The sequence below is a fragment of the Punica granatum genome, chromosome 4 (assembly GCF_007655135.1).
Source record: "Punica granatum isolate Tunisia-2019 chromosome 4, ASM765513v2, whole genome shotgun sequence".
In the NCBI taxonomy this organism is placed as follows: domain Eukaryota; kingdom Viridiplantae; phylum Streptophyta; class Magnoliopsida; order Myrtales; family Lythraceae; genus Punica; species Punica granatum.
This window is the reverse complement of record NC_045130.1, coordinates 39,281,869-39,308,244: the sequence shown is the minus strand read 5'-3', so window position 1 is coordinate 39,308,244 and position 26,376 is coordinate 39,281,869. Positions and strand designations below refer to the sequence as shown.

Genomic DNA, 26,376 nt, shown 5'->3' with positions numbered 1-26,376 from the left:
ATATACAATATTTAGGTCAATTTCCATAAAGTAACTAAAAAAATTTATTTGTAGGGATAGTAATATATACGTATATATATTTGATACACTTAGATACACTAAATGCAACATTTAATAGAATTTGAAGCAAATAAACTGATGAAATTATTAATGACATTTAGGTTAATTCCGTAAATTTGATTTTAAAATATTATTCCTATATTGTTTAGATAATTGATACCCTTACTTATATGAAATGTAAATACGTATACATTTCGAAAAAAATATAAAATAATGAAATTATATAAAAAAATATATGTGTTTTCTTTTCATTGTAAAAAAAAATTTTATTTGCTCATCTCTTTTCATTATAAGACAAGATATATTTAATATATTTAGGTTTGGCACAAATGTCAAAGTACAATTTTTGAAATTTTATATAAAATAAACTGATGAAATTGTTAATGACATTTAGGTTAATTCCGTAAATTTGATTTTAAATATTATATTTTAAGAAAAATAGTATTGTTTAGATAAATGATACCCTTACTTATATACATTTTGAAAAAAAAAAAACAAAATAATGAAATCATACAGAAAAAATAGGTGTTTTCTTTTCTTTGTAAAATAAAAAATACTTGTTCATTTCTTTTCGTTATACGACAAGATATATTTAGTATATGTAGGTTTGGCCAAATGTCAAAGTACAATTTTTGAAAATTTACATATGACATATTAAGAAAAAAAAATTTCACGAGCTTTACATATTAAAAAAATTATATTCATCACTAATGCATTAATGTCATATAATTTCACCATTACTATTTTTATAGTCTCTTAAATAATTTTTATCACTATTTAATTCTTTTTCAACAATTAGAAAATCTTATCATTTTTAGCATTTTTCAGGTAAGCAATTCATTTTCTTTGTGTTATTCATAAGATTTTCAATAGAAAATTAAGATATGTATTATTGTATTCATTTTCTTATTCTTTGATTAGTTGCATTTATCTCATATATTATCATATTCATTTCTTTCTAGAAAAGGAATTTTACAATCATTTACCATGCTGATCAAAATGAAAATCATATACTCTATATCAATAATTTAAGTTGAGGCTTACAATATTTTGACCTTCTGAACATTTATTTTATATATAATTTGCAAATTAAAAACACCACTGAAATATTAGCAACTATATGCATACGCTTTTGAATTTTCTAGTTTATATTTTCCAATAGTCATTTCATGTAATTTTGGTTCATGATTTTTTAGTGGAAATATTTACATTTTACAATAGTGATGTCATGTACTTTTAGCCATTTCATTTTATTTTAAAATGATATTCTAATATTTCTAGACAGCCATTTCCAATAACCTTTTTAGTTTACTTTTGAATTTTTCAGTAGCAATATTCTATTCTTATACTACATTTATTCCAAAATTGAAAAATCTTTAAACAAATGGCTATTAAGAATGAAACTATAATGTACTCCCAAACGGAAAAAAAATGAGTACCAACAATTTTTTCATTTTAATGAAACTTATAAGTAATGAAGTAATAAAAATGTCAAATTCTACAAAGTAAATAAACAATGAAATACAATATAATATTTTTGTTTACCACAAAATTTTATATTAACAGAAAGCATATGTCTATTCCAAATAAAATTTATGAAAGTTAATTTAAAGTACTTCCCAAGGAAAATAAAATTATAGGTATAAAAGTAGAACCTAACAATTGAGACATAGCTAATTTTATGAACCAACAAAATAAAACAAAATTTAAGATTCCACTTTACAATTATTCATTTAATAGGATTTTAGGATTTCAGATATATACTTACTTAAGTTCATTCTATAATCATCTTTGATGACATAAATAAAATGAACGCTAATATATAATTATTAGATATGAATCTCATGTAATAACTAAAAGTATGGAAAAAATAATTTTATAGTTATAGTGACAATGACAATCTTTATTAATTAGTCTAATTTTTGTTGGCTATAATGACTAATTTATTATGATTATTAATAAAAATTATAAACTTTATACTTAAATAAATACTTGCTTATATATTCTGATTAGATTTATACAAAGATAATTCGTGACCAATATGTTAATTGAGAAATATCATCATACAATAATTTTTTATATTCTACATCTCTCAAGATCCTTTTTCAAAATTACAATTTTAATATGATAAATATAAAAAATAATAGTAGATAGCCGTTTAAAAAATTACCGTGCAATGCACGTGACATAAGACTAGTATATAATATAGAGTTGATACTCCTGCCTTGTGCAGCATTACACATACTCTAAAAACTTTTATTAATTTAAATTATCAAAATAAGAGTAAAATACGATTTGTTACCCAATTTTTGGGCCTAATAGCAATGTGCCCCATGACCTTTAAAATTTTACATTATACATCCCGACCTAATTAAAAAGAAGCAAAATGCACCAATGGTTACTTTTCCGGCCAAAAATTTTAAATTTATTGTTTTCAAAAACTGGAAAATAATTTCAACAATGAAAAATTCAAAAAATAAAAAAACACAGAGAAGAACGTTAGAGTGATAGAGAGGGGAGGAAGAGAAAGGGGCGGTGGCGTGGCTCGCCCCAGGCCAGCTCGGGAAATTACACAACTTATGAACAATACTCTGCTATTACATACGCATCATATCATACTGTGGAGCAGAATTCATTGAACATATGCAATTGATACCTATCAGATTTGATCATTAATCATCCACGACGTGGTCGCAGCTAAGACTGATCATCAGATAAGGAAAAAAAAAATTGCATCATCAATCTCCATGTGGAGCCAAATTAAACAAGGATGTCACAAGATTTACAAATTTTAAAAATGGGTAAATATATATGAACTTATCATAAGGATTCATTTACAACAAATCTCTCTAATATACTTACTATTAAATAAATATATAATATGATGCTTACAAATTGGGACTATTTGTTGGAAAATATATATTAACCATGCAAAATTACTCTAATTTTATTATTTAAGTATAGTATGAAACTTGAAATTAATTATTAAAAATATTTTACAGTATTAAGAAGCCAACATGTTTTTTAAAATTCAAAATAATTTTTATGAAAATGATACATAAATGTTTTAAGCTAATAAATAAAAATATAATTATTCAAAAATGTTATGATCTTATAAATGAAAAATATTATGATATAGCACTATAAGCTTAAACTCATAAATCCAATAAAAATAAATTTAAAAAATAATCTCATAAAAGTTTTTTTAAAAAATGAGCGAAATGAAGTTTTATCTAATTATTAAACTTAATATTTCTCAATTTATATTGATAGTTAACAAAAATAAGATGATGCATTCAATTGAAATGAATAGTTTCAAATATTATTATAATAATTAGCTTGCTATGTGGCAAAAAAATAATTAAGTTATTCTAATGTTTAACAAAATTTTGCTAAGATGAATATTTGAAATTATAATTAATGATTGAATTTTTTTTATTAATTTTTAATTAGAAAATTTGTGTTTCAAAATTAAATAATTGCAACAATAAATGGTATATGATTATATGAAAACGAATCCGTGCAATGCTCGGATATAAAATTAGTGATAATGATATAATTAAGAAAGGGTTCTAATTTAGTAAAACAATTGCGTGGGAAATACATTCTTTTAATTTGTACCTGCACTGTGCAATTTATCCACGAATTTTAATTTTTCTCCTAGTGTAGTTTAATTTTCATAATTTCAAGTTTTTGAAACCTCCTACTTAATCAACGTCAAACGTATAAAGTAGAGGTGATGTTAAAAAAAAAGACTTTTTTTCAGGAAGAAAAATTGATTAGGATAAATAAAAATTTATAAGTGGGTACTCATAAGCGTGGGGATGATAATTTAAAATATCACCATTTAAACTTATGGCTATACATTATTTTGATAGAATCATGTAACTGAATTTTTTTTTTCGGTGTCGAACCCTGGTATTCGGAAGTCTAATTGGGCCCGGCTAATCCAGTCGAACCGGGTCAGCTCAGTAGGAGGTAAAGTCTTCTTAGCGATGATTTTCTGCATTCACAAGTATTCAAATCCGAAATCTTTCTTAAGCGAAACAAGTATCAAATCGCTTAAATCAACTCACGTTGATCATGTAACTGAATTTTTTGAAAATAGAAAGTTGAACGCATTAATTTTTTCCCTTTTTTAATGGTAGATATATAAATAAATACATTACATGTTTTCCTAAAATTCCGACCAAAGTATGGGAAAAGGAAAAAAGAAAATTAAATCATAAAAATTGGCAACTGCCTCTGAATTCGGACGACCACCATAAATAAATTGTAATAACTCCATGAACCTAAACTAAAACTTACTATTACAGAAAGAAACTGCAATTCAGCTCCTAATTTTCGGCCGCTGCCATAATAAGTGAATGGGAAAAGAAAGAATTTTTCTGAATAGACAAAAAGGGTAGATTGCACATTCACGTGCATGTATGAATGAATTGATCAATTATTGTTCCACGAACATTCTCAATCTTTCTTTTTTCACTTCCATCAGTCACATCATTATATATATATCTGTGTGTGTGTGTTTATATATATTATGCTTATGCATGGATGGAGATCTAGCTAGGAAGAGGGATAAGGACGAACAATGTAAACCTCGCGCCCTAATTTTTTCCAACAATGAAGAGAGGAAGACGCAATTAAGCTGCAGAGCCTCCTACTTAGATATCCACCGGGGAGTTCCAATATATATATATATATATATATATATATATATATATATATATATATCCATTTAGTTGTTTATAATTTCCTCTAATTAACTCCTCCATTGCAATTATCACTACGATAGATAGCCTATAGCCTCCGTCGGCAGTGCATGCATGCATGCAGAGTCTCTCTTCTCCAATTCCTTTTCTACATATCTTGATGAGCTCGGTCCCCTCTCTCTTCTCTTTTGCTTCCTCGTCTTTCATTGCTCCATTCCTTCAGATCGAGCTCCTCGACGATCTTCTCCATATCCCGGCCCAAAGGGTAAAAGAATTAAGGGAGAGGAAAAAAAGAAAAAAAAATACTCCTTTTAGTTAGCTATCTTTTCACCCCGCAAAAGCACAATTGTGTGGAATACCCTCGCTAGCTAGCTGTTCTCAGCTTCTCTGATGACTCTCAGGCCAAAATGGTCCGTTCACGACGTGCCCTAGCTTTAGATTTCCTGCAGACAATTCCCTTAACTCCCACTTATTATGTACCTCTAGATCTATTCCTTTTTACTGTTCCACTCCAACATCTCTCGTTTCGTTTCGTAGGAAGAATCGGACACCATTTCTATCTCTTCTCTTCTTGCCAAGCAGACCTTTTATGGTATAGAAATCCTTCTCTTAGTCAGTGAAATTAAATGAGATAACAGATAATAATAATAATAATAATAATTATTATTATTATTATATTATATCATATAAAACACATATGAAACCACTGGTCATTAATCACAACTCCCTCTTTCTTACCCAAACATCCATCATGAAATTGTTATTAAATAAAATAACTAACATAATCATCAAAGCCCCACCAATCTTATTTATCACATCAACTTCTTCGAACCCAACTTCGGTTTCACCTCTCGGGCACCTAGGTGGATCCGATCCTCGTCGATGCCAGATGAAAAACCTCGTCCATAATTCAGGATTTCCAAGACCTCTTGCTCCAACAGCTTCCTCTTCCATGCGAGAGTGAGGTCTCGACTTCTCTTCGGTGCCGGTGGGCAGGTCAGGACAACCGGAATGCGATTCTCCTTCGACATCGGAGTCCTGCATTCATCCTCATTTTCATGATGAACTTCTGGATGGACGGCGTCCGAATTGTTTTTGGCACCCGCCATGGATGGAGGCTGTGGAGTCGGAGAATTCTAGTGGAGAAGCTGGAGATGGTTTGACTTAGCTTTGGCGAGAGAGACTGGTGTGGACCGGAAAGGTATCCGCTCTAATTATATAAACACGTGTCCCTCATTCTCATTTTCCTTTCTACACTTTTCTTTCCTTATTTTAATTTTTTTTTACAAACTTTGAATTATTTTTTGTTCTTATCTTTTTTTCCCTTATATTCTCTAAAAGAATTTTAAATTTATCATATTTTAAATATAAAATTAATTAAAATAGGGTCAACATCTTGCAAAAGACAACTTATCATTTTGATACTTATAAAAGAACATTTACACATCTATATCTGATCATCTGACATTTTTACTAAATATAAACTAAATGCTTGAACAAAATAAGAAGCCGAAAACAATCTAACGATAACAGGTCCAACAATTTGATAAAGATCAGACATTTTAACCATAAAAAATGACAAGCCGAAATTAAGAATATAAGTGAGAGTACGTATTTTAAAATTTATATGTTCAATTTCGGGCATGTTGGGGCTGTTGGGAATTGGTGTATGCCCTAGAGGCAATCTATAATCAGTTCTGTAATATGATATCTATTTCATTATATTACGAGGCATATCTGTTATTGTGTAGATTGCGCTAAATATGATTTTACACAATAATGTCCTTGGAATAGTAGGTTCAATAGGCATCAAGTGTGACTTGATTGTGAGATCCTATAATTAATGAACATTATTCCTAAATGTCCATAGTCAAAGTATTATCGTTAATTAGGACAACGATAATACGGTTAGACTAGTGTGAGTGTTGATTGATGACCAAGTCTCATAGGTCATGGATATGGAGATATCAAATCACACCACATGTATACATTAAGAGTAATGTGTATTGGACTGACCCACCATGAGATTGCTACATGGGTTGTTACGTGACTGTCATTAGCATATCTCAAAGTGACTATAGTGTAATGGTCCTTTGACTTGAGGTCACCATAGATTCCTACATGTAATGTCATATACTTTGATACTGTCAAACGCCACTGTAACAGGATGGTTATAAAGACAGTTATTGGGTATATCACAGAGCATGGAGAGGAATGTGAGTAACCAAGATAGGATTTGTCCCTCCTACGAAACGGGAGCGATATCTCACGGCCACTTGGTGGTTAAGTCTAAAAGTGTATGCATACCCAAATGAGTCGATATAGCGATATCGAGCTCATTTGTTCTGATAGACTTACCCGGTAAACCAAGAAAAAGAGATATTGAGCCATACAAGGATGTCATCGACCATGCCTTGGGCTCAATAGAGATATAGAGGACAAAGGGATTATATTACACGGTAACGTAGGTCACGAGGTTCGTCGAGAAATTGACTTTCCGATTACTTGAGTAACAGTGATGCATTGCTAGATGCCGCTCACTGTTTGTAATATTAAAATAGAGATTTCGATATTACTATCAACGTAATTGGGAACCTACAGGGTCACACACTACGACTAACTTGACGAGATATTTTGAAACAACAAAATTGTCTAATAAAGATTAGATGATTTATGGTGCGACCGATTAATCGGATATTTAATGAGATTAAATTTGCCGATTAATTAGACCCGATTTATTAGATTTAATGGTGTGCTAAGTGGTTATTTTTATGGAACCACTTGGAACCAATTATAGAAAGAAACATGGGCCAATTGTATGATAACACTTAGCTATACACATGGACTAATTAAATGATGTCACCTAGACTTACACATGTCACTTGGAGCCTTGATTCTCCTTAATCCCACATCGGTGGGGCTTTGATTTTGTCTTCCCCATATTGCTTATAAAAGGGGCAACATGCATGTTTAGATATAAGAGATATATATATATATATACATGTATATGGGTATACGTGTATAAGTGTAAGGAAATTCAAGTTGAATTGTTCAATTTGAATTAATCCTACTAGTCTAATAAATTTCGGGTGTCGCATCGGGGTGTTTCTTTCGAGTGTCGGTCGCTAGCACCGCTGATCTCGAAAACTCGTCGACAAAGTCGGTGTGGATACCAGTAGAGGCGTCACGCGTGGGACGCTCGGTCGACAACTTTAAATATTCCAGGTACGCTTTTATTTACTCTTACTCTTCTAGTAGGTCTTGGAATTAGTTTCACGGGTATGAAATTTTGAATTTCTGTTCCTTTTCGCTTCCGTTGCGCCCCGTGGAACTAGCAATTGGTATCAGAGCCTAGCTAGTTAGAATCTGAGTAGATAATAGCATAAAATATGATTTTATGCTTGGTACTGGTATGATTATGTTTGATATTTGCGGTGCATGACTGTTAGACATGGACTATGTCCTAGTTTTGTTAGTATAATAGTTATACGTGTGGACTATTATGTAATAGTTACATAATAGTGTATAGTGAGATCGATTAAATGTTAATCAAATCCCTCAAAATATTAAGTCCATATCCTTCCACCGTGTAACGCTCGTCAAGACCAAGATCGATGAGTGTGTAGACCTTGCCTTCGCAGGATGCCCTTATCTATCCTAGTAAGACGTTGTGTTTACCAGTGGGTCGGACTTAACTGAGCAAGCCTAATAGGATTAGGAGTTCAGAGGCATGTAGTTGGGCATCGATCTATAAGATAGATTTGAATAAGGAGTTATTCACCCAACTAATCAAGAGTTGCATGTGATGCAATTGGGAAAGTGAGTTCCCTACCTAAATAGCCAGTTCTGGGTGAATCAGCCCTTGCTGACTCAGAGCTTGGTGAGATATGGATCTTGAGCTACTATGAGAATGATATTCTCTGAATCAATGTTGAGGGTCATTGATTTGATATAAATAGTGGGAGCAATATTTATAAAGTCCTCATTAAATATTGTTGTGTCATAATACTTATTTTGTATATTTCTATGGTAGTTACCATGGCAGGGAGCACTTCTAGTACTTTCTGTTTGCGATCCGTCCTTGATAAGGACAAACTGTCAGGGAATAATTTCCTTGGTTGGTATCGAAACTTGAGAATTGTTCTCACCCAAGAAAAGAAACTATATGTCTTAGAGCAACCTCTTCTTGCGCCACCGCCTGACGATGCCCCCCAAGCTGAGAAAGATGCTTATAGTAAGCATCATGATGATGCCGTAAACGTCGGATGTCTCATGTTAGTCACCATGGACTCGGAGCTTCAGAAGCAACACGAGAACATGAAGGCGTACGATATGATCGTGCATCTCAGGCAGCTCTATCAAGAGCAGGCCCGACATGAGAGATTCGAGATCTCTAAAGCACTTTTTCAGGCAAGGTTGATTGAGGGTAGCCCGGTGGGTCTTCATGTACTCAAGATGATTGGGTACGTTGAGACTCTGGGAAGACTGGGATTTCCTCTTGGTCAAGAGTTGGCCACAGATTTAGTCCTACAGTCGCTGCCCAGCAGTTATAGTCAGTTCATTATGAGCTATAATATGAATGACTACAATAAACCATTGCCTGAACTGCTTAGCATGTTGAGAACAGCTGAGCATGATATCAGCAAGGGGACGTCCGTTCTAATGGTCCAAGGGACCAAAAGAAAGGGCAAGAGCAAGAGTAAAGGCAAGAAGGCTAAAGGTGCATCCAATTTTGACTTGGGTGCGTTGAAGCCTAAAGCCAAGGTGGCGAAGAATGATTACTGCTTCCATTGTGGCAACACTGGACATTGGAAGCGGAATTGTAAGATATACCTGGAAGAGTTGAAGAAGAAGAAGGGAAGTGAGACTTCCACTTCAGGTATCCATGTTATAGAGATTAATGTATCTACTACTTCTACATCTTGGGTATTAGATACCGGATGTAGTGCTCATATTTGTGGAAATATGCAGGACCTAAAGGACAGTAGATCGTTGACAAAGGGCGAGGTGGACCTACGAGTTGGAAATGGAGCAAGAGTTGCTACATTAACTGTAGGGACTTATCACCTAGTTTTGCCTACTGGGCTTGTATTAGATCTTAACGACTGTTATTATGTACCTGCTATTAGTAGAAACATAATATCTGTTTCTTGTTTGGACAAGAAGGGATTTTGTTTCACTATCAAGAACAAGTGTTGTTCTATGTACATGAATAATGTATATTATGGCAGTGCACATTTAAGTAATGGTCTGTATGTTCTTGATCTAGATACGCCTATTTATAATGTGGAAACCAAACGGCTCAAATCTAATGATTCGAACCCGACTTACCTCTGGCATTGTCGTTTAGGCCATATTAGCGAGAATCGCATCTCTAGACTCCATAAGGATGGATTACTGGACTCGTTTGATTTAGAATCGATCGAGACATGCGAACCTTGCTTAATGGGGAAAATGACTAAGGCCCCTTTTACCGGAAAAGGTGAGTGAGCTAGTGATCTTTTGGCTCTCATACATACCGATGTATGTGGACCAGTGAACAAGCTTGCTAGAGGTGGGTATCTCTACTTTATTACATTTACTGATGATTTCAGTAGATTTGGATATGTGTTTTTGATGAAACACAAATCTGAATCCTTTGAAAAGTTCAAAGAATTTAAGAATGAAGTGGAGAATCAGTTGGGTAAGAGCATTAAAGTTCTTCGATCAGATCGAGGAGGTGAATATTTGAGCTATGAGTTCGCTGACTATCTTAAACAGTGTGGGATTTTATCTCAACTGACTCCACCTGGAACACCACAATGGAATGGTGTAGCTGAGAGGAGGAATCGAACTTTATTAGATATGGTTCGATCTTTGATGAGTCATGCAAACTTACCTGACTCCTTCTGGGGATATGCTCTACAGACAGCTGCTCTCATATTAAACAATGCTCCGTCGAAATCAGTTGAAAGGACACCATATGAGATGTGGTATGGGAAGCGTCCCAAGATGTCTTTTCTAAAGATATGGGGTTGCGAAGCTTATGTGAAGAGATTATCTTCGGATAAGCTTGGCCCTAAATCGGACAAATGTTACTTTGTGGGGTATCCTAAGGAAACTCGAGGATACTATTTCTATAATCCCATCGAGGGCAAAGTGTTTGTCGCTCGAACTGCGGTATTCCTTGAGAAAGAGTTTCTCTCCAAAGGAACTAGTGGGAGGAAATTAGAACTTGGGGAAGTTCTACCACAAAATGACATTGACCAATCGACGGGCGATGTTACAGAACAAGTACCACAAGTTGTTGTGGCACAATCTTCTGCACAAGTGACACAGGAGCCTCGTAGGTCTGGTAGGATACGTCATGAGCCCGAGAGATATGGATTTCTCGTGACTCAAGATAATGACGTATTGCTCATAGATAATGATGAGCCTACAACCTATGCGGAAGCCGTAATAGGCTCTGACTCTGAGAAATGGCTGGTGGCCATGAGATCTGAGATGGAGTCCATGTACACTAACCAAGTATGGACTTTGGTAGATCCACCTGAAGGGGCAAAACCCATTGGGTGTAAGTGGGTCTTCAAGAAGAAGATTGACATGGACGGTAATGTGATTACCTTTAAGGGCCGACTTGTGGCAAAAGGTTTCAGACAAGTTCATGGTGTTGACTATGACGAAACCTTTTCCCCGGTAGCTTTGCTTAAATCCATCAGGATCTTGCTTGCAATTGCAGCTTATTATGATTATGAGATCTGGCAAATGGATGTCAAAACTGCTTTCCTGAACGGGAAGCTCCTCGAGGATGTGTTTATGACACAACCTGAGGGTTTTGTCGATCCACATTGTGCCGGAAAGGTTTGTAAGCTACAACGGTCTATTTATGGACTGAAGCAAGCTTCTAGGAGCTGGAATCTTCGTTTTGATGATGCAATCAAAGAGTTTGGTTTCATCAAGAATGAAGATGAACCCTGTGTTTACAAGAAGGTTAGTGGGAGTGTAGTAATCTTCCTGGTGTTGTATGTAGACGACATACTTCTGATTGGAAATGACATTCCTTCCCTACAGTCTGTGAAGACTTGGTTGGGAAGGTGTTTCTCTATGAAGGACTTAGGCGAAGCTACCTACGTGCTAGGTATCAGGATCTATAGAGATAGATCCAGGAGACTGCTTGGCTTAAGTCAGAGTGCATACATAGATAAAGTGCTTCGGCGATTTAGCATGCAGGATTCTAAGAAAGGGTCGCTGCCTATGTTACATGGCATAAGCCTTTCGAAGGCTCAGTGTCCTTCTACTCGAGAGGAGAGGGACCGCATGAATAGGATTCCATATGCGTCAGCTATTGGATCCATCATGTATGCTATGTTATGCACTCGATCAGATGTCTCGTATGCTTTGAGTATGACGAGTCGATACCAATCAGATCCAGGTGAAAGACACTGCATTGCAGTAAAGAACATCCTTAAGTACTTACGAAGGACTAAGGAGATGTTTTTGGTATATGGAGGCGAAGAAGAGCTCGTTGTAAGAGGTTACACCGATGCTAGTTTCCAGACCGATAAGGACGACAGTAGATCGCAGTCAGGGTATGTGTTCTGCCTGAATGGAGGTGCTGTGAGTTGGAAGAGTTCCAAACAGGAGACAGTAGCCGATTCTACCACAGAGGCCGAGTATATTGCTGCCTCTAACGCTGCAAAAGAGGCCGTTTGGATCAAGAAATTCATGACAGAACTTGCTGTGGTTCCTAGCATCGTAGACCCAGTGGATCTCTATTGTGACAACAATGGAGCCATTGCGCAAGCTAAGGAACCCAGGTCTCACCAGCGATCCAAACATATACTCAGACGCTTCCATCTCATTCGCGAGATCATCGACAGAGGAGATGTGAAGATATGCAGAATACCAACAGATGAGAATCTCGCAGATCCACTTACGAAGCCTCTTGTGCAGCGCAAGCACGAGGCTCACACTAGATCTATTGGCATTAGACAGATGCCAGATTGGCTCTAGTGCAAGTGGGAGATTGTTGGGAATTGGTGTATGCCCTAGAGGCAATCTATAATCAGTTCTGTAATATGATATCTATTTCATTATATTACGAGGCATATCTGTTATTGTGTAGATTGCGCTAAATATGATTTTACACAATAATGTCCTTGGAATAGTAGGTTCAATAGGCATCAAGTGTGACTTGATTGTGAGATCCTATAATTAATGAACATTATTCCTAAATGTCCATAGTCAAAGTATTATCGTTAATTAGGACAACGATAATACGGTTAGACTAGTGTGAGTGTTGATTGATGACCAAGTCTCATAGGTCATGGATATGGAGATATCAAATCACACCACATGTATAAATTAAGAGTAATGTGTATAGGACTGATCCGCCATGAGATTGCTACATGGGTTGTTACGTGACTGTCATTAGCATATCTCAAAGTGACTATAGTGTAATGGTCCTTTGACTTGAGGTCACCATAGATTCCTACATGTAATGTCATATACTTTGATACTGTCAAACGCCACTGTAACAGGATGGTTATAAAGACAGTTATTGGGTATATCACAGAGCATGGAGAGGAATGTGAGTAACCAAGATAGGATTTGTCCCTCCTACGAAACGGGAGCGATATCTCACGGCCACTTGGTGGTTAAGTCTAAAAGTGTATGCATACCCAAATGAGTCGATATAGCGATATCGAGCTCATTTGTTCTGATAGACTTACCCGGTAAACCAAGAAAAAGAGATATTGAGCCATACAAGGATGTCATCGACCATGCCTTGGGCTCAATAGAGATATAGAGGACAAAGGGATTATATTACACGGTAACGTAGGTCACGAGGTTCGTCGAGAAATTGACTTTCCGATTACTTGAGTAACAGTGATGCATTGCTAGATGCCGCTCACTGTTTGTAATATTAAAATAGAGATTTCGATATTACTATCAACGTAATTGGGAACCTACAGGGTCACACACTACGACTAACTTGACGAGATATTTTGAAACAACAAAATTGTCTAATAAAGATTAGATGATTTATGGTGCGACCGATTAATCGGATATTTAATGAGATTAAATTTGCCGATTAATTAAACCCGATTTATTAGATTTAATGGTGTGCTAAGTGGTTATTTTTATGGAACCACTTGGAACCAATTATAGAAAGAAACATGGGCCAATTGTATGATAACACTTAGCTATACACATGGACTAATTAAATGATGTCACCTAGACTTACACATGTCACTTGGAGCCTTGATTCTCCTTAATCCCACATCGGTGGGGCTTTGATTTTGTCTTCCCCATATTGCTTATAAAAAGGGCAACATGCATGTTTAGATATAAGAGATATATATATATATACATGTATATGGGTATACGTGTATAAGTGTAAGGAAATTCAAGTTGAATTGTTCAATTTGAATTAATCCTACTAGTCTAATAAATTTCGGGTGTCGCATCGGGGTGTTTCTTTCGAGTGTTGGTCGCTAGCACCGCTGATCTTGAAAACTCGTCGACAAAGTCGGTGTGGATACCAGTAGAGGCGTCACGCGTGGGACGCTCGGTCGACAACTTTAAATATTCCAGGTACGCTTTTATTTACTCTTACTCTTCTAGTAGGTCTTGGAATTAGTTTCACGGGTATGAAATTTTGAATTTCTGTTCCTTTTCGCTTCCGTTGCGCCCCGTGGAACTAGCAGGGGCACCGCAGGGTTATTTCGTGGGATCCGTTATTTTCAGTCTGGTTTTTCTTTTTCTGATTTTTAACCTTGAAACGACTCGAAAACCATCTAGGAAGAGGAAAAATTGTAATTTCAGGGTGGTGAGACTTCAGGATTTCCAAATTTTTGTTGTTACGTATTTTCTTTTTTCCTACAATCTTAATTGACTAAGGCTAATCTTTAGTTGGATTTGGCTTTGTCATAACCGCGAGATGCTTTTAACAATGAATTTTAAACCCTAAAATATTAGTAAAGTTCGTTTATTTAAAATTGGTGGGTCACTTTACAATCTATTACATTGGGATTATGGTTTTGCATTTAGAAATATTGAAAATTCAAATTATGATAAGGGGGAAGAAGTGTTAACTTTTATACTATATGACATATTAATTAGTTTAATCTTTAGAAAGTGATTATCTACTGACAATTAAGAGCTCAAAATTTTTTTACATATAAATAAAGAAGTTTATTATTAGTTTCAATTTTCCTCTATCTTGATTGATTATTACACAAACTACTATCTTTATATTCATTCAATTAGGTAAATGCCAATTGAAGAATGCGGAAAGTAGATGTCATCAATTGAAGAAAAAGCCGAAAACGAATGAATATTAAAATATATATATATATATATATATATATATATATAATTAACCCTTCCTAGCTAACGAAAACGACTGAGGCTCCATTGCAGCTACCAGAAGCAATTCGGACGGTCGCCTTCCAGAAGCTCATCATGACGATGAGGAGGAATGCAGGACTCTGACGATGGAGGATAACTAAATTCTGGTTGTCCTAACCTGCCCTTCGGCACTGAAGAGAAGCCGAGGCCTCGCTCTCCTGGGCAAGGGGAAGCCATCGGAGATGGACTATTTGGCAATTCTAAATCACGGACGAGTTTTTCCGTCCGGCACCTGTGAGGATCGGATCCAACGAGGCGGGGAAGAGGAGGTGTTGAGATTGTGTTTGAAGAAGTTGATGATGTGATGAATAAGATTAGTACAACAGAACTTTTATTCTCAAAGGGAAAAAAAAGATTATTACAAATTTGTTATTTTATTTTGTAACCGAAAACTATGTTATTTTATTTGATAATAGTATGATATATGACGGATGTATCGACATTCGGGATTAATGACCATGGCATGATGATGTGGTTGTGATAACTAATTCATCGGGGGCTGGGTGACCCAAACTAACAGACCGAACAAGTAGCACCAGCATTGAATTCTTCATGTTCTTTTTTGCCGAGTAAACATCAAGTTTTATATAATCCGCTAAAAGGCCTTGTTACAAGGATAATCCTCAAACATAGAGATTGAAAATTTGACTTAAGGCCATATTAGCAAAGGTCATAAGCGTGAGGGTTTGAAGCTCGGGGGATCCAAATACAATGCCACGACTAAAACGTAGCTAGATAATGCAAAATGTCTGAAATGATACTTCTAATATCCCGAGGGACATTATGGGGACATTGAATTCTTCAATTCATACTCTAAGATATAGAAGTGAGAACAAAATCCATACGTTCATTAACACAAGCATTTTGGCACACCACCGATGAACTGGAATGGACCTTATGCTAGAGATTAATTTTATTGATAGGATAGTATCATCTCATCGACGAGACTAATTGTAAGCTCCACGACAGGTATTGTACTAGGATGTCAATTAATTAATTAATCAATCAGTCATATTAATCGAAAGATACTGGGCTCGTGTATTGAAAACAATCATCAGATGGGGCTGGTCCTCTCTATCTTCAGTTACAATAGAGAGATCTGATCTATAGTTCAAAACCGTTGATATCTCATATCGACCATCCCAATTTTCGCTTCAAAACCTTCAGAAATCCAAACTGAGCTCCATCGATATCAAAAGCATGTACGGGAGATTTATGCATATTCTATTTTTTTTTTCTCAGTTTTCATGCTATCAATCTTTCTACGTATGCATCATATTTGGGATAAAACATGTTTTTTCTTCTACTTCAACTTCCCGACGAGAGCCTGTCTTGCAGAATCTTCAGTCCCATGTATCTGCATACGCAGAAGTATTTGGAAAAAGAGTTCCATTAACTGTACAAATCCATGCGAGAAATGGCAAATTATGATCCATTCCAATGCATGCAGTGACATGAATATGTGTGTCGTGTGTGTCTCTGTATATGGACATGCTTACCTCCCGAGCATCATGACAGTGGCTTGAGGATTGGTCCCCGGAGAGTAATTAAAGGTGGACCCGTCGATGACCCTGAGACCGTCCAACCCCAAGACCCTGTAATCTCGATCCACCACCTTCCCAATCTGACACCCACCGTGGTAGTGCCATATCGTCATCACTGTGTCAATGCAGAACTGCTCCAGTGAGATCGTGGCCGTGGGGTGCTTGGGCCTCAGGTTCACCGGCGAGCTCACCATCATGCTTATCAGCGCCTCCACAGGCAAGTCATTATACCTATTAGCATGCATATTGACCGAACCGTCATTAATGTTCATGAAGCAAGTGATATTGATTATTGAGTGTCTCTTATTTATCCAGAAAAGATTATTGAATGTTTCTTGCTGCATCATTACCATTTTTAGTATTATGTGCTTTGCCGCCACTTCGTAGTAAGGTCATTTGTTAAGTACGTACCGGAAGCTAGAGAGGGCGTCGGAGTTGACGATATCAATGATGGTATTCATGCCTTGGACGCACCGTCGGAGATCTTCTGGGTCCTTGAAGTAGTTGAAGGTGACCGAGGGATTATCCTTCGGGTCAGCCGTCCTCAGCTCCAAGTGGCCAGTAGAGATCGGGCCCGTCACCTTCTCAAGGATGATTCCACCATGGAGGGTGGTGTTAACGAAGCCTGTCATCGGCGGTGGCATAATCGGAGGTTCCGTACCTGCCTGAAGAATATAAAATGAAAATGAAACATTTGAACCTTAACACTTCCTAATGAATATAAGATTAACACAAACATATGGTATATGTTTCCAATATGATGCAGAAGTAGAAAGGGAAGAGTAATACGCGATATCCGAATCCGGATCCGCTGGCAGCTTCGATGTAGCTACCGAAGTGGGTGATGCCCGCAACCTCGATAAGGGAGACCTCGACGGGTCGAGGAGAAGGGATGAAGAGGGCATTCATGGGATTGTCGGCCATGCCCTGCCCAACCATGGGCTGGTCGAGGATAACGTTGAGCCCATGGGCCTTGAGCTTGTCTTTGGGCCCAATACCGCTGAGCATCAGTATCTGTGGGCTTCCTAGGGCCCCCGCCGACAGTATGATCTCGCCCGCCGAGTTATTCGTCAAGTGGGCCCCATGCATACCTCCTCTTGAATCCTCGTATAACACCCCGTATGCCCGTGGTCTCTTACCAACTGTGCTAAACAAGATCTCGTGGACGGTCGCGTGCAAGTATAGTGTTGTCCGGGTCGGCTCTGCGTACTCCAGCAGGTCGGCAGAAGTATGTCGGTGCCCCTGCCGGTCGAAGATGGTCCCGCCCACCTTTGTCCCGTAGATGTGCTCATAAGTGAACCCATTGTAAGGCGAAACCCCGGCCTCAAGCAGCCCGTCCCTCACAGCCGACTGCCAATCCAGCATCGGCGGCTCGAATGCCACCTTCCTCTCCACCCACTGGTACGACTGCTCCACCAACCCCTCGTCCCACCCTGCCTCTCTGACATACTCATGGCTTGCTCGAGAGTAGAATCCCGCGTTCAGGGCACTGCCGCCCCCGAGGACTCGAGCTCGGGCATTTAGGACCCCGTCTTCGGAGATGAAGGACTGGGAGGGAGAATGAGGGGAGTCGTCAGCGAGGGACGCTGCGAAGTTGGCCTTGTTCTCGATGTTCTGGTTCCCATAAGGAGACCCGCCACGTTCAAGGACCAGGACGGTGACACTGGGCCTGCTCGAGAGCGTAGCCGCCAGTGGGCAGCCTGCAGTTCCCCCACCGATGACTATGTAGTCATAGAATGACTCTGCCGGTGCCGATATTGCCTCGTGCATGAACGTGTAATCTGCAGTTGGCAATGTCAAAATTAGAATGTTCAACTATAAACTCCCTCGCGCAAGACTAAATAACGTTATAGTAATTAGTACCTTTTGCTGAAGAGCAAATGCAACATTGGAATAGCAAAATCCGAGCAAGAAGAAGGATCAACATCCATCTTCGAGGGGCCATTCTTGTGCGCCGAAGATCCCGATTACCTGCCGGCCGGGAGGATTCAAAGTAGGGATATGGGATTAAAAAAAATGCAGTCTTAACTTTATAATTTCGGAGAATATACACTGATGCCTGCAGATCAACTTCGATCTAATGGAAGCACTCTCTATTATATTATCTAATGATGGCATAATGCTGGTAATTAGAAATTGGTATGTACCAACCACTTGGTATGACCCAATTGGCTACTTTGTTGAAGTTAGATGAGAGGTTTAATGAAAGAGTCTGACTGAACTCCACCCTGCCGGTGTATAATAGGTTATATGCAGTGCGTGTGGCTGAGATGTGAAAAACTAGACAGGGGACAGTTCAAGCATACAGATGGAAAATTCAATTAATTAATACACCGGGCAATTTTCAGCATATATATATGTGAATGCAATTTATGCGCATTCAATTGTAGGTGCGCGACATTAATTAATACACAACTGTTGCTCGAGACATTATGCTTATGTGCATCAGCTCGGACTGCATCAATCTGATTGGGCAGCCTGGTCAAAGTGGAAGCCGTCGGTTTCGTACAAATACTCGATGAGTATCACTCAACCATTTGATTGTGTAAAAAATTAATCCCTCAAACATGTCCATAAATTTTCATTTATAAATGCTCTAATTAATTATTACTTGTTACTCATACATTTTGGATGAATAACACTCAATCAATATTTTTTTGTTGCTTTCATATATAATGTCGGGATTTATGAAGCGCATAGCTCTAGCTTGCTCTTATGGGTGCAGAGAACTACTCCCGGATTTTTTTTTATTGACATCATCTGGTAATATTCATAAGTTTAATTGGACATGACTAATTTATATTTAAGCAGGATTGTTTATTAAGGAGTAAATCTCTTTTACCGAGAATTATGTTGTTCTCGTTTAATTATTAGGTGATTCGGATCCAATTTAGCGAACTACGTAATCCTACAGTCATCAATAACTCGGGGGTCATCAGTCCATACACCATTGGCAATTTTTTTGGTTTCTAATCCATCCATGCATATACATCTCCGGATTTGATTAAGGGCCCATTTGGCCTAACGGCCCTACTTCAGAGATTTGCAAAGAACTCCAGGTCCAGTCCACTATAGCTCAACTGGATTGGGCCTGCCACAGGCAAAAGCAACGTCTTCCTCCTCAATATTCTCGTTAATTAGCAAGATGCGACAATAGAATTCAGAATACAAGGAAGCTATTTAATTTGCAAAAAATACAGAAAATTTGATGTCAAAAACATCTGATCATAAATCCATGCTCTAGTTCCCGTGGAGGAATCCTAGCCTTCCTTGCAATGTCCGGTCCATCGACGAAAGTTTAGGAAAAGTAGCTAGAGAAAGTAAATGGTATGCTGCCAATGGTGATGCAATTGCACTTGTCCTTTCAAGGGAGAAAGCTATATATCTATGGAGACATGCATGCTTTTGACATCATTGATTTGGGACAATCCAAAATAGTGCTGATCTAAAATGGATAAGGGACAATACAAAACATCTCAACTTGATCTCTTACGCCCAAAGGAAGCTGCGCAAGAAAGGGATAATACCAAAAGTTAAAATTACTTTTTCTTATAGTTAGAAAAACTTAAAATTATAAAATATACATATAGAGACTTATGTTATGTTTGGTAACAAATTTTAATTTAACTTAATTTAATTTTATTATTTCCTCTATTCAACAATACAATCATTACATTTTTATATTTTTCTTTAAATTTTTTCTCATACTTTTTTCTTATCTATCATTACAATTATTTTTTTAATACTAAATTCTTTTTTCATTGTTTATTTAAGTGAATTCTAAGAAAAGAGCTTGAAACATATCCTCTATATATATATATATATAAGCAAAATCCAAAAGAAAAAAAATCAATTATTTAAAAGTTGACTAAGGGATACTGTGCTGGGATAATGTTTGTTGGCTTCTATATAGTTATCAAATATGAAATTATTGATGCGTAGCAAACAATAATAATAATACACAATTCGATTTCACAGAAAAAAAAATATATATAATTCGATCGACGTCTCAATTAATTCGATTGATGTTTCTTTTTTAACTTGTAGACAAAATAGAAATGATGATATGAAGGTTTCCCATCAATCGCATTCTTGTTCTCGTGCCTTTCTTTGGCCACGATTGAATATATTCTCCAATATATAATCAATTGACGATCATCTTCACGTACAACAGAACATTAAGAATGTAATGTGTTGGTTTTGCTGGCCCGTGACGTAGGGTCTTACGATTGGCTTATGGTACAAACTAAACCGTTGGACCGGATGAGACGTGCTGTCAAGTGGCAAATTAAAAAAGAAAATGGTCACGTCCTCTAAGAATTAAACCGACATATAATAAATAATTGTGTTCCCTACAAATACTTGCATTTTTCCTCCGATTCCCTTCTGCTAAGAATGCATGGCAAGCTAAGATATGAATGAAGCCTTCGATCGGCAAGAGCCCTTCAAACCATACAACTCTCCTCCATTGGACTTTCGACCTGACTCCCCTAAGACGATTCCAAGTTAAAGCTGGTAAGTTGTGAAGACACCAGATTTATGAAAGAAAAAAATTTGGAACTCTTTTTATCATCAGCAAAGTTAACTGAAAATTTGGGATAACAAAATTTTCGGTAAATCTATTCCGAAACATCAAAGAATGAAATAAAATAAATGGCTGAGAGAATTAAGAATTCTAATTTCTTTTTATTCGAGAATAGAAATGTATATTTTTCTAGATGCGTAAAAAACTGTAATGAAGTTTTGAACATAAACAAAGAGATAAAAAAAATAAATAAATTAAAGTTCTTTTTTCCAACACCGTGGTTCGTTGCCACTTGCTCTAAACCTCCAAGCTACAGGTCTTGCCCCATTTTCACTGGACCTATCTATTCCCGAGAGTACCCTAAAAAATAGAGAACCTTTCCTCTCCCCGGCCATTTCGGGTTAATTTGGGATAATCAATTTCCACTCTCATATGCATCCCTCTGGTTGCAATGCATCTCTTCTTCACGGTTTTTGGATTGTGTGTTGCTCGAAACTTTCTCGACACATACATTATAATATTCTAATCAATTATTAAGAACAATAATTTTTTATAAATTTTTTTTTTGGGGAAAGACTTTTCAAAATTATGACAAATCGACGGTTATTACAAGCTAATCAACAGTACGTCTATATTAATATTCTAAGAAATTCCATTAGTTACACGTGTATAAAAAGCTAATGATGCAAATATGTATTTGACGTATTGGATTAGAATCAACATATGTATTACATTAGTTACACGTGTATAAAAAGTTGAGGTTGATGTAAATATGTAATTGACGTATTGGATTAGAATCACGGAGGTTTCAGGATTTCCCAGTAAGAATCAATATATGTTTGTGTCAAGGTCGTCCTGTGATATAACGGTGAGAAATTAACATTTACCAATTTATTTCCCACTTTTATTGTTGAAATTTCTTTCTTTCTTTCTTTCCGTCGCATTTTTAATTGTGTAATAAGTTGCTTTTACCTAATTAATCAAGAGTAGATAGTTTTCATTTCGAAATCTAGAAAACAAACCCTAATTTCTCTAAGCTAGGGGATAAAAACGGTATAGTCTTGTCGAATAAATACAAAACGAAATCACAAAAATACACGGAAGACATCGGTATGTGTTTGTGGTTTAGAGCATGTCCAATTAGTAGTTTGGAATGCAAACTCAAAAGACATCACCAAACACTACGAGAAGAAGAGAGAAGAAGAACAAAGAGGAAGAATAAACTGAAAATAGGTTGAACTATATATTCATCGATCATGATCCAATGGTTAACACGGACCGATCTCCGAATACAAAGTATGTACCTTAAATATATATGTACAAGTTTCTAGCTAGGTCGATGATAGCAACTTCCGGGACTTGGAGGGTGTGATTCTGATGACGAGCCCAGGGAAGACATCATCGGGGTCGTGTATGTGCGGGTTCTGCTCGACGATAAAGGGGTCCCCGCACTTGTCACTGATGGTGTGGAGGGTCTCACCTTCCCGGACCACATAGATCTCCTCGCACGGCTTGTCCAGGAACTGGCCACCTCTCACCTGCTCTGACCGCAGTTCACTGCCGCCGAAACCTGCCAGCTGCCCCTCGAACGAGCTGGACGAGACGGAGCCCTCCCTCAGCCCCGCCACCAGGATTAGGCCAATCAGCACCACAGCGCAGATCCATGAAGCTGCGTCGGCCATCGCTTCCGATGCTCTGATCATGTTCTTGATCGCGGTTTTGTTCTTATTAGCCGCCATATCCAAATATCAGGAGTCACAAGCAGGAGAGAAAAACTATTCTATATGTAGAGGAGGAAGTTGACCCACCCACACACACACAATATATAAATATATATTTGGTGAGTATATGTGTTGTACGTATATGTGTATATGTATATGTGAGATGAGGAAGGGAGTGGGGATGTGAAGAGGCTACATAGTTGGTATTGAGGGAGAGTGGGGAGGTGGAAGTTGGCCGTATATGGTGGGAGGGGAAGTTTTTGGGTTCAAAGATAATGTGGCTTCTACTCCCTTTTTTTTTTTGTAAGTGTTTTAATCTTATTTAAATTACCCAAAAAAAAGTTCATTTACACCCCATATATATAGTTATAATGAAATTCCTTTTCCTTGGCGCTCCAAATAATTATATAGTTAGAATTGGTCTGTATGCAATTAAAATTCGCCTCTTAGAACCTATTTTTCCAATTTTCCCAACATGGCAAGTGCATGATAAAAATCTACCTGAAAATACCAAATTAATTGAGATAACACTAACATAGGTTAGTTCAAGCAGTTTGACACTTGTTCTCCTAATTAAACAATGTCTCGGTTTCAAATCTTGTGAATGAAAAAAATTCATGTTGGAATAGTTTTACCTGAATTGACCTGGCTCAAATTGAATTAATCAGAACCCGTTGAGTTCCCGAATACTAGGATACATTTCGGAAAAAATAATTGAGATAACGTCACGTTCTACTGATAACGATGATGATTCATTCGTAGCATGTCAACAGTCCATTTATAATTTTACTCTCTCAACTTTCTTTTTCCTTGTATTATGGTTTCTTTTTATTCTTGTATTATAGTTTCTGTGGTGTAACTGATTGCACCATAGACCATCCCGCCTAAACAAGTTTTAATTCTTGATTTTTTTTTGGGATTAGCAACAACTATGATTTAACCAAATATCACGAAAGTATTCAAGAGTGGATCCGCTTCGTTTGGTTTCGAAGTAAGATTTCAATTTTACTCCCATTCCACCCACGTCCGGACAAAATAAGTAATAGTAAATTAGTGGTTATAATAATAGTTAGGAAAAAGTAAATGTGAGAATTTATTATTGAATGAGAGAAAAAGGCAAAAAAGTATGTATATATATATATATAGATGTAAAAGTAGATGAAAAAATTTATTATTAAAAAACTGGTTGTAATAATTATTAAAAAACTGGCTGTAATAATGGTTAAAAAAATATGTGAATTTATTATTAAATGAAAGAAAAAGACGAAAAAATGTTATGATATTATTATTGAATTGATGGAGAAATGGAGTGAAGTGGAGTGGAGTAGGATTTAAACTCCAAAACCAAACACCACCTAATATTTTGCATGAAATTTGACCTTATGATCAGAACGGATATCTACTTGTGGATTATTCAATGCAACAAACCAGCATGACTAGAGAAGGATTACCCATTTTAAGAACCCTTCATTTTTTTAAAAAAATTATCTAATTGAATATATAAATTACAATATCTACACATAATAAATTATGCACATATTGGTATATAATTGCTATGTATCAACTAATGAGGAAGATATACTACTAATAAAGACATGATCAGAAAATTGGACATGTGGGAATTGTCTATTTCTGAGAAAAGGTAGGCTGAACGTTGAAACAAAATAGAATAATCAGTTAGGGAAAATCTCAGATCCCAGACCAACCCCTTAATAATTTAGATGATAAATAAATTAATTTTGTAAGACACGACAAAATAATTCCTAATTAAGCTCTAAATATATATATATATATATATATAAGGAATAGCAAAAGAAAAAACAAAAACAAAAATGTATGTTAGTCAATGGTAAGGTTGCTTTCTTTTCATTTCGAGATGTTTACCGGTAAACTCTTCTGTTAAAAGGTACCGTCTTCACCAACTCAGTTTTGGCATTAGTTAGGCTTAGCAAAAAAGAAATGCGTACGTAGTTGTTTTCAGTTAGTTGTTCACGAAATCAAGAAAATTGATAGAAGAACTAACCACAAAAATTATAGATATAATTTAAGATCCAAATTATCCTGATTGTTTTATCTATTTGAAGTCAATAGCATTCCAATTCATTGATTGAGAAAGGAAATTTGCTGTAGTGCTGCCGCTACTAACTCGGAATCAAAATTTCTTGCATTCGATTCTCACTAGTGGAAGTCTCACATCCCTTTATTTCCTTGATCTCCTATTAGGCCACTCCCCCTTATAATCGAAGAAACAATAATTCACTAACTGGTAGTAAACAATCATGAAGTATGAAACAAAACAATTTGTAATTATTGAGTGTCAGTGCAGCTAGAAATTCGACATTTTCAGATTTTATGGGTAAAAGAAGAAATAGCATAATTCCAACCGATGGGCATTCAAATCACTCCTATGATATCCTTTCATGTATGTGTTTTTCCGTCAACCCCCAACTCATAGTCAAGCATTCATTCACATTTCTTTTTTCTCACATGTTTTAATGAACCTAAATTTTTATCATTTTTTTCCTCACTAGGCCCGAACAACGAGTGGGCAAAAGAGACTAGTTAAAACTTAATTAATGATAAACGGGAGATCTCCCATTCAATTACAAAAATTTATGATAATTAAAACCTAATTAATATGATGAACTTCGAAGCTATAATTATCTTAATTAATTTCTTAGATGATGTAATATAGCATTTTCTAGTTTCAAAAATGATTATGATGTGAATTAATCATTAATTAGAGCATTCAAAATATGACAACGAATTTGTGCAATCCTTTGATTGTGATGACAATGATTTTCTAATAAAAACAAAAAAGTAATCAATTATTATTACTACTAGTTTTTTTATCCCATGTGTTGCACAAGTTCATTTTTACCATTACTTATTATTATTATTTACATTTTGAAACACATTTTTTTCTGATTAAAAATAATAAAAATTTTCAATTATAATTTCAAGTATTTATCTTAACATTTTTTGTTAAAATTAGAGTAAGTTAATTATTTTTTTGCCACATAGTAGGTTAATTATTATAATAATATCTTGAAAGTATTTATGTCAATTAATATCATAATATTTTTGTTAATTATCAATAAAGATTGACATATATTAAATTTAGTAATAGAATAAAATTTCATATCGCTCGTTCTTTTAAATAATATTTATGAGATTCTTATTTTCAAAATTTTTATTTTTATTTTTATTTTATTTATGAGTTTAAATTTATAGTGCTATATCATAATATTTTTCATTTATAAGACCATAATTTTTTTGAAAAATGTATTTTTATTTATGAGCTTAAAATATTTATACATCCCTTTTACAACAATAATATTTGAATAACAAAGTAGGACTAACTAACTTATTAAGTTTTTTTTTTTTGAAATTTCTCTTACAAATTAATTTATACTCAATTT

At 35.8% G+C, this 26,376-nt stretch overlaps 2 protein-coding genes across 2 annotated transcripts; both read right to left on the bottom strand.

Annotated features, from left to right (window-relative positions):
* Nucleotides 1-16,045: 16,045 nt before the first annotated feature.
* Nucleotides 16,046-18,902, bottom strand: LOC116206326 (protein HOTHEAD-like). The gene is made up of 5 exons (XM_031539158.1): nt 18,572-18,902; nt 17,498-18,489; nt 17,120-17,373; nt 16,664-16,939; nt 16,046-16,521 (listed from the first exon to the last, which is right to left on the bottom strand). Exons 1-5 carry the CDS (start codon nt 18,651-18,653, stop codon nt 16,473-16,475), a joined length of 1,653 nt encoding a protein of 550 aa, XP_031395018.1. The 5' UTR covers nt 18,654-18,902; the 3' UTR covers nt 16,046-16,472.
* Nucleotides 18,903-22,276: 3,374 nt separating this feature from the next.
* On the bottom strand, nt 22,277-23,182 carry LOC116202870. The gene has a single exon (XM_031534507.1). It carries the CDS (start codon nt 22,970-22,972, stop codon nt 22,565-22,567), a length of 408 nt encoding a protein of 135 aa, XP_031390367.1. The 5' UTR covers nt 22,973-23,182; the 3' UTR covers nt 22,277-22,564.
* Nucleotides 23,183-26,376: the final 3,194 nt, after the last annotated feature.

Excerpts from the sequence above, each read along its gene's own strand:
- LOC116206326 (XM_031539158.1), bottom strand. The coding sequence starts at position 18,653 with ATGGCCCCTCGAAGATGGATGTTGATCCTTCTTCTTGCTCGGATTTTG. Across the intron at positions 17,374-17,497 it reads GATCCGGATTCGGATATCGC|GCAGGTACGGAACCTCCGAT; the intron begins GTATTACTCTTC and ends TATATTCTTCAG. Across the intron at positions 16,522-16,663 it reads ACTGTCATGATGCTCGGGAG|ATACATGGGACTGAAGATTC; the intron begins GTAAGCATGTCC and ends CTGCGTATGCAG.
- LOC116202870 (XM_031534507.1), bottom strand. The coding sequence starts at position 22,972 with ATGGCGGCTAATAAGAACAAAACCGCGATCAAGAACATGATCAGAGCA.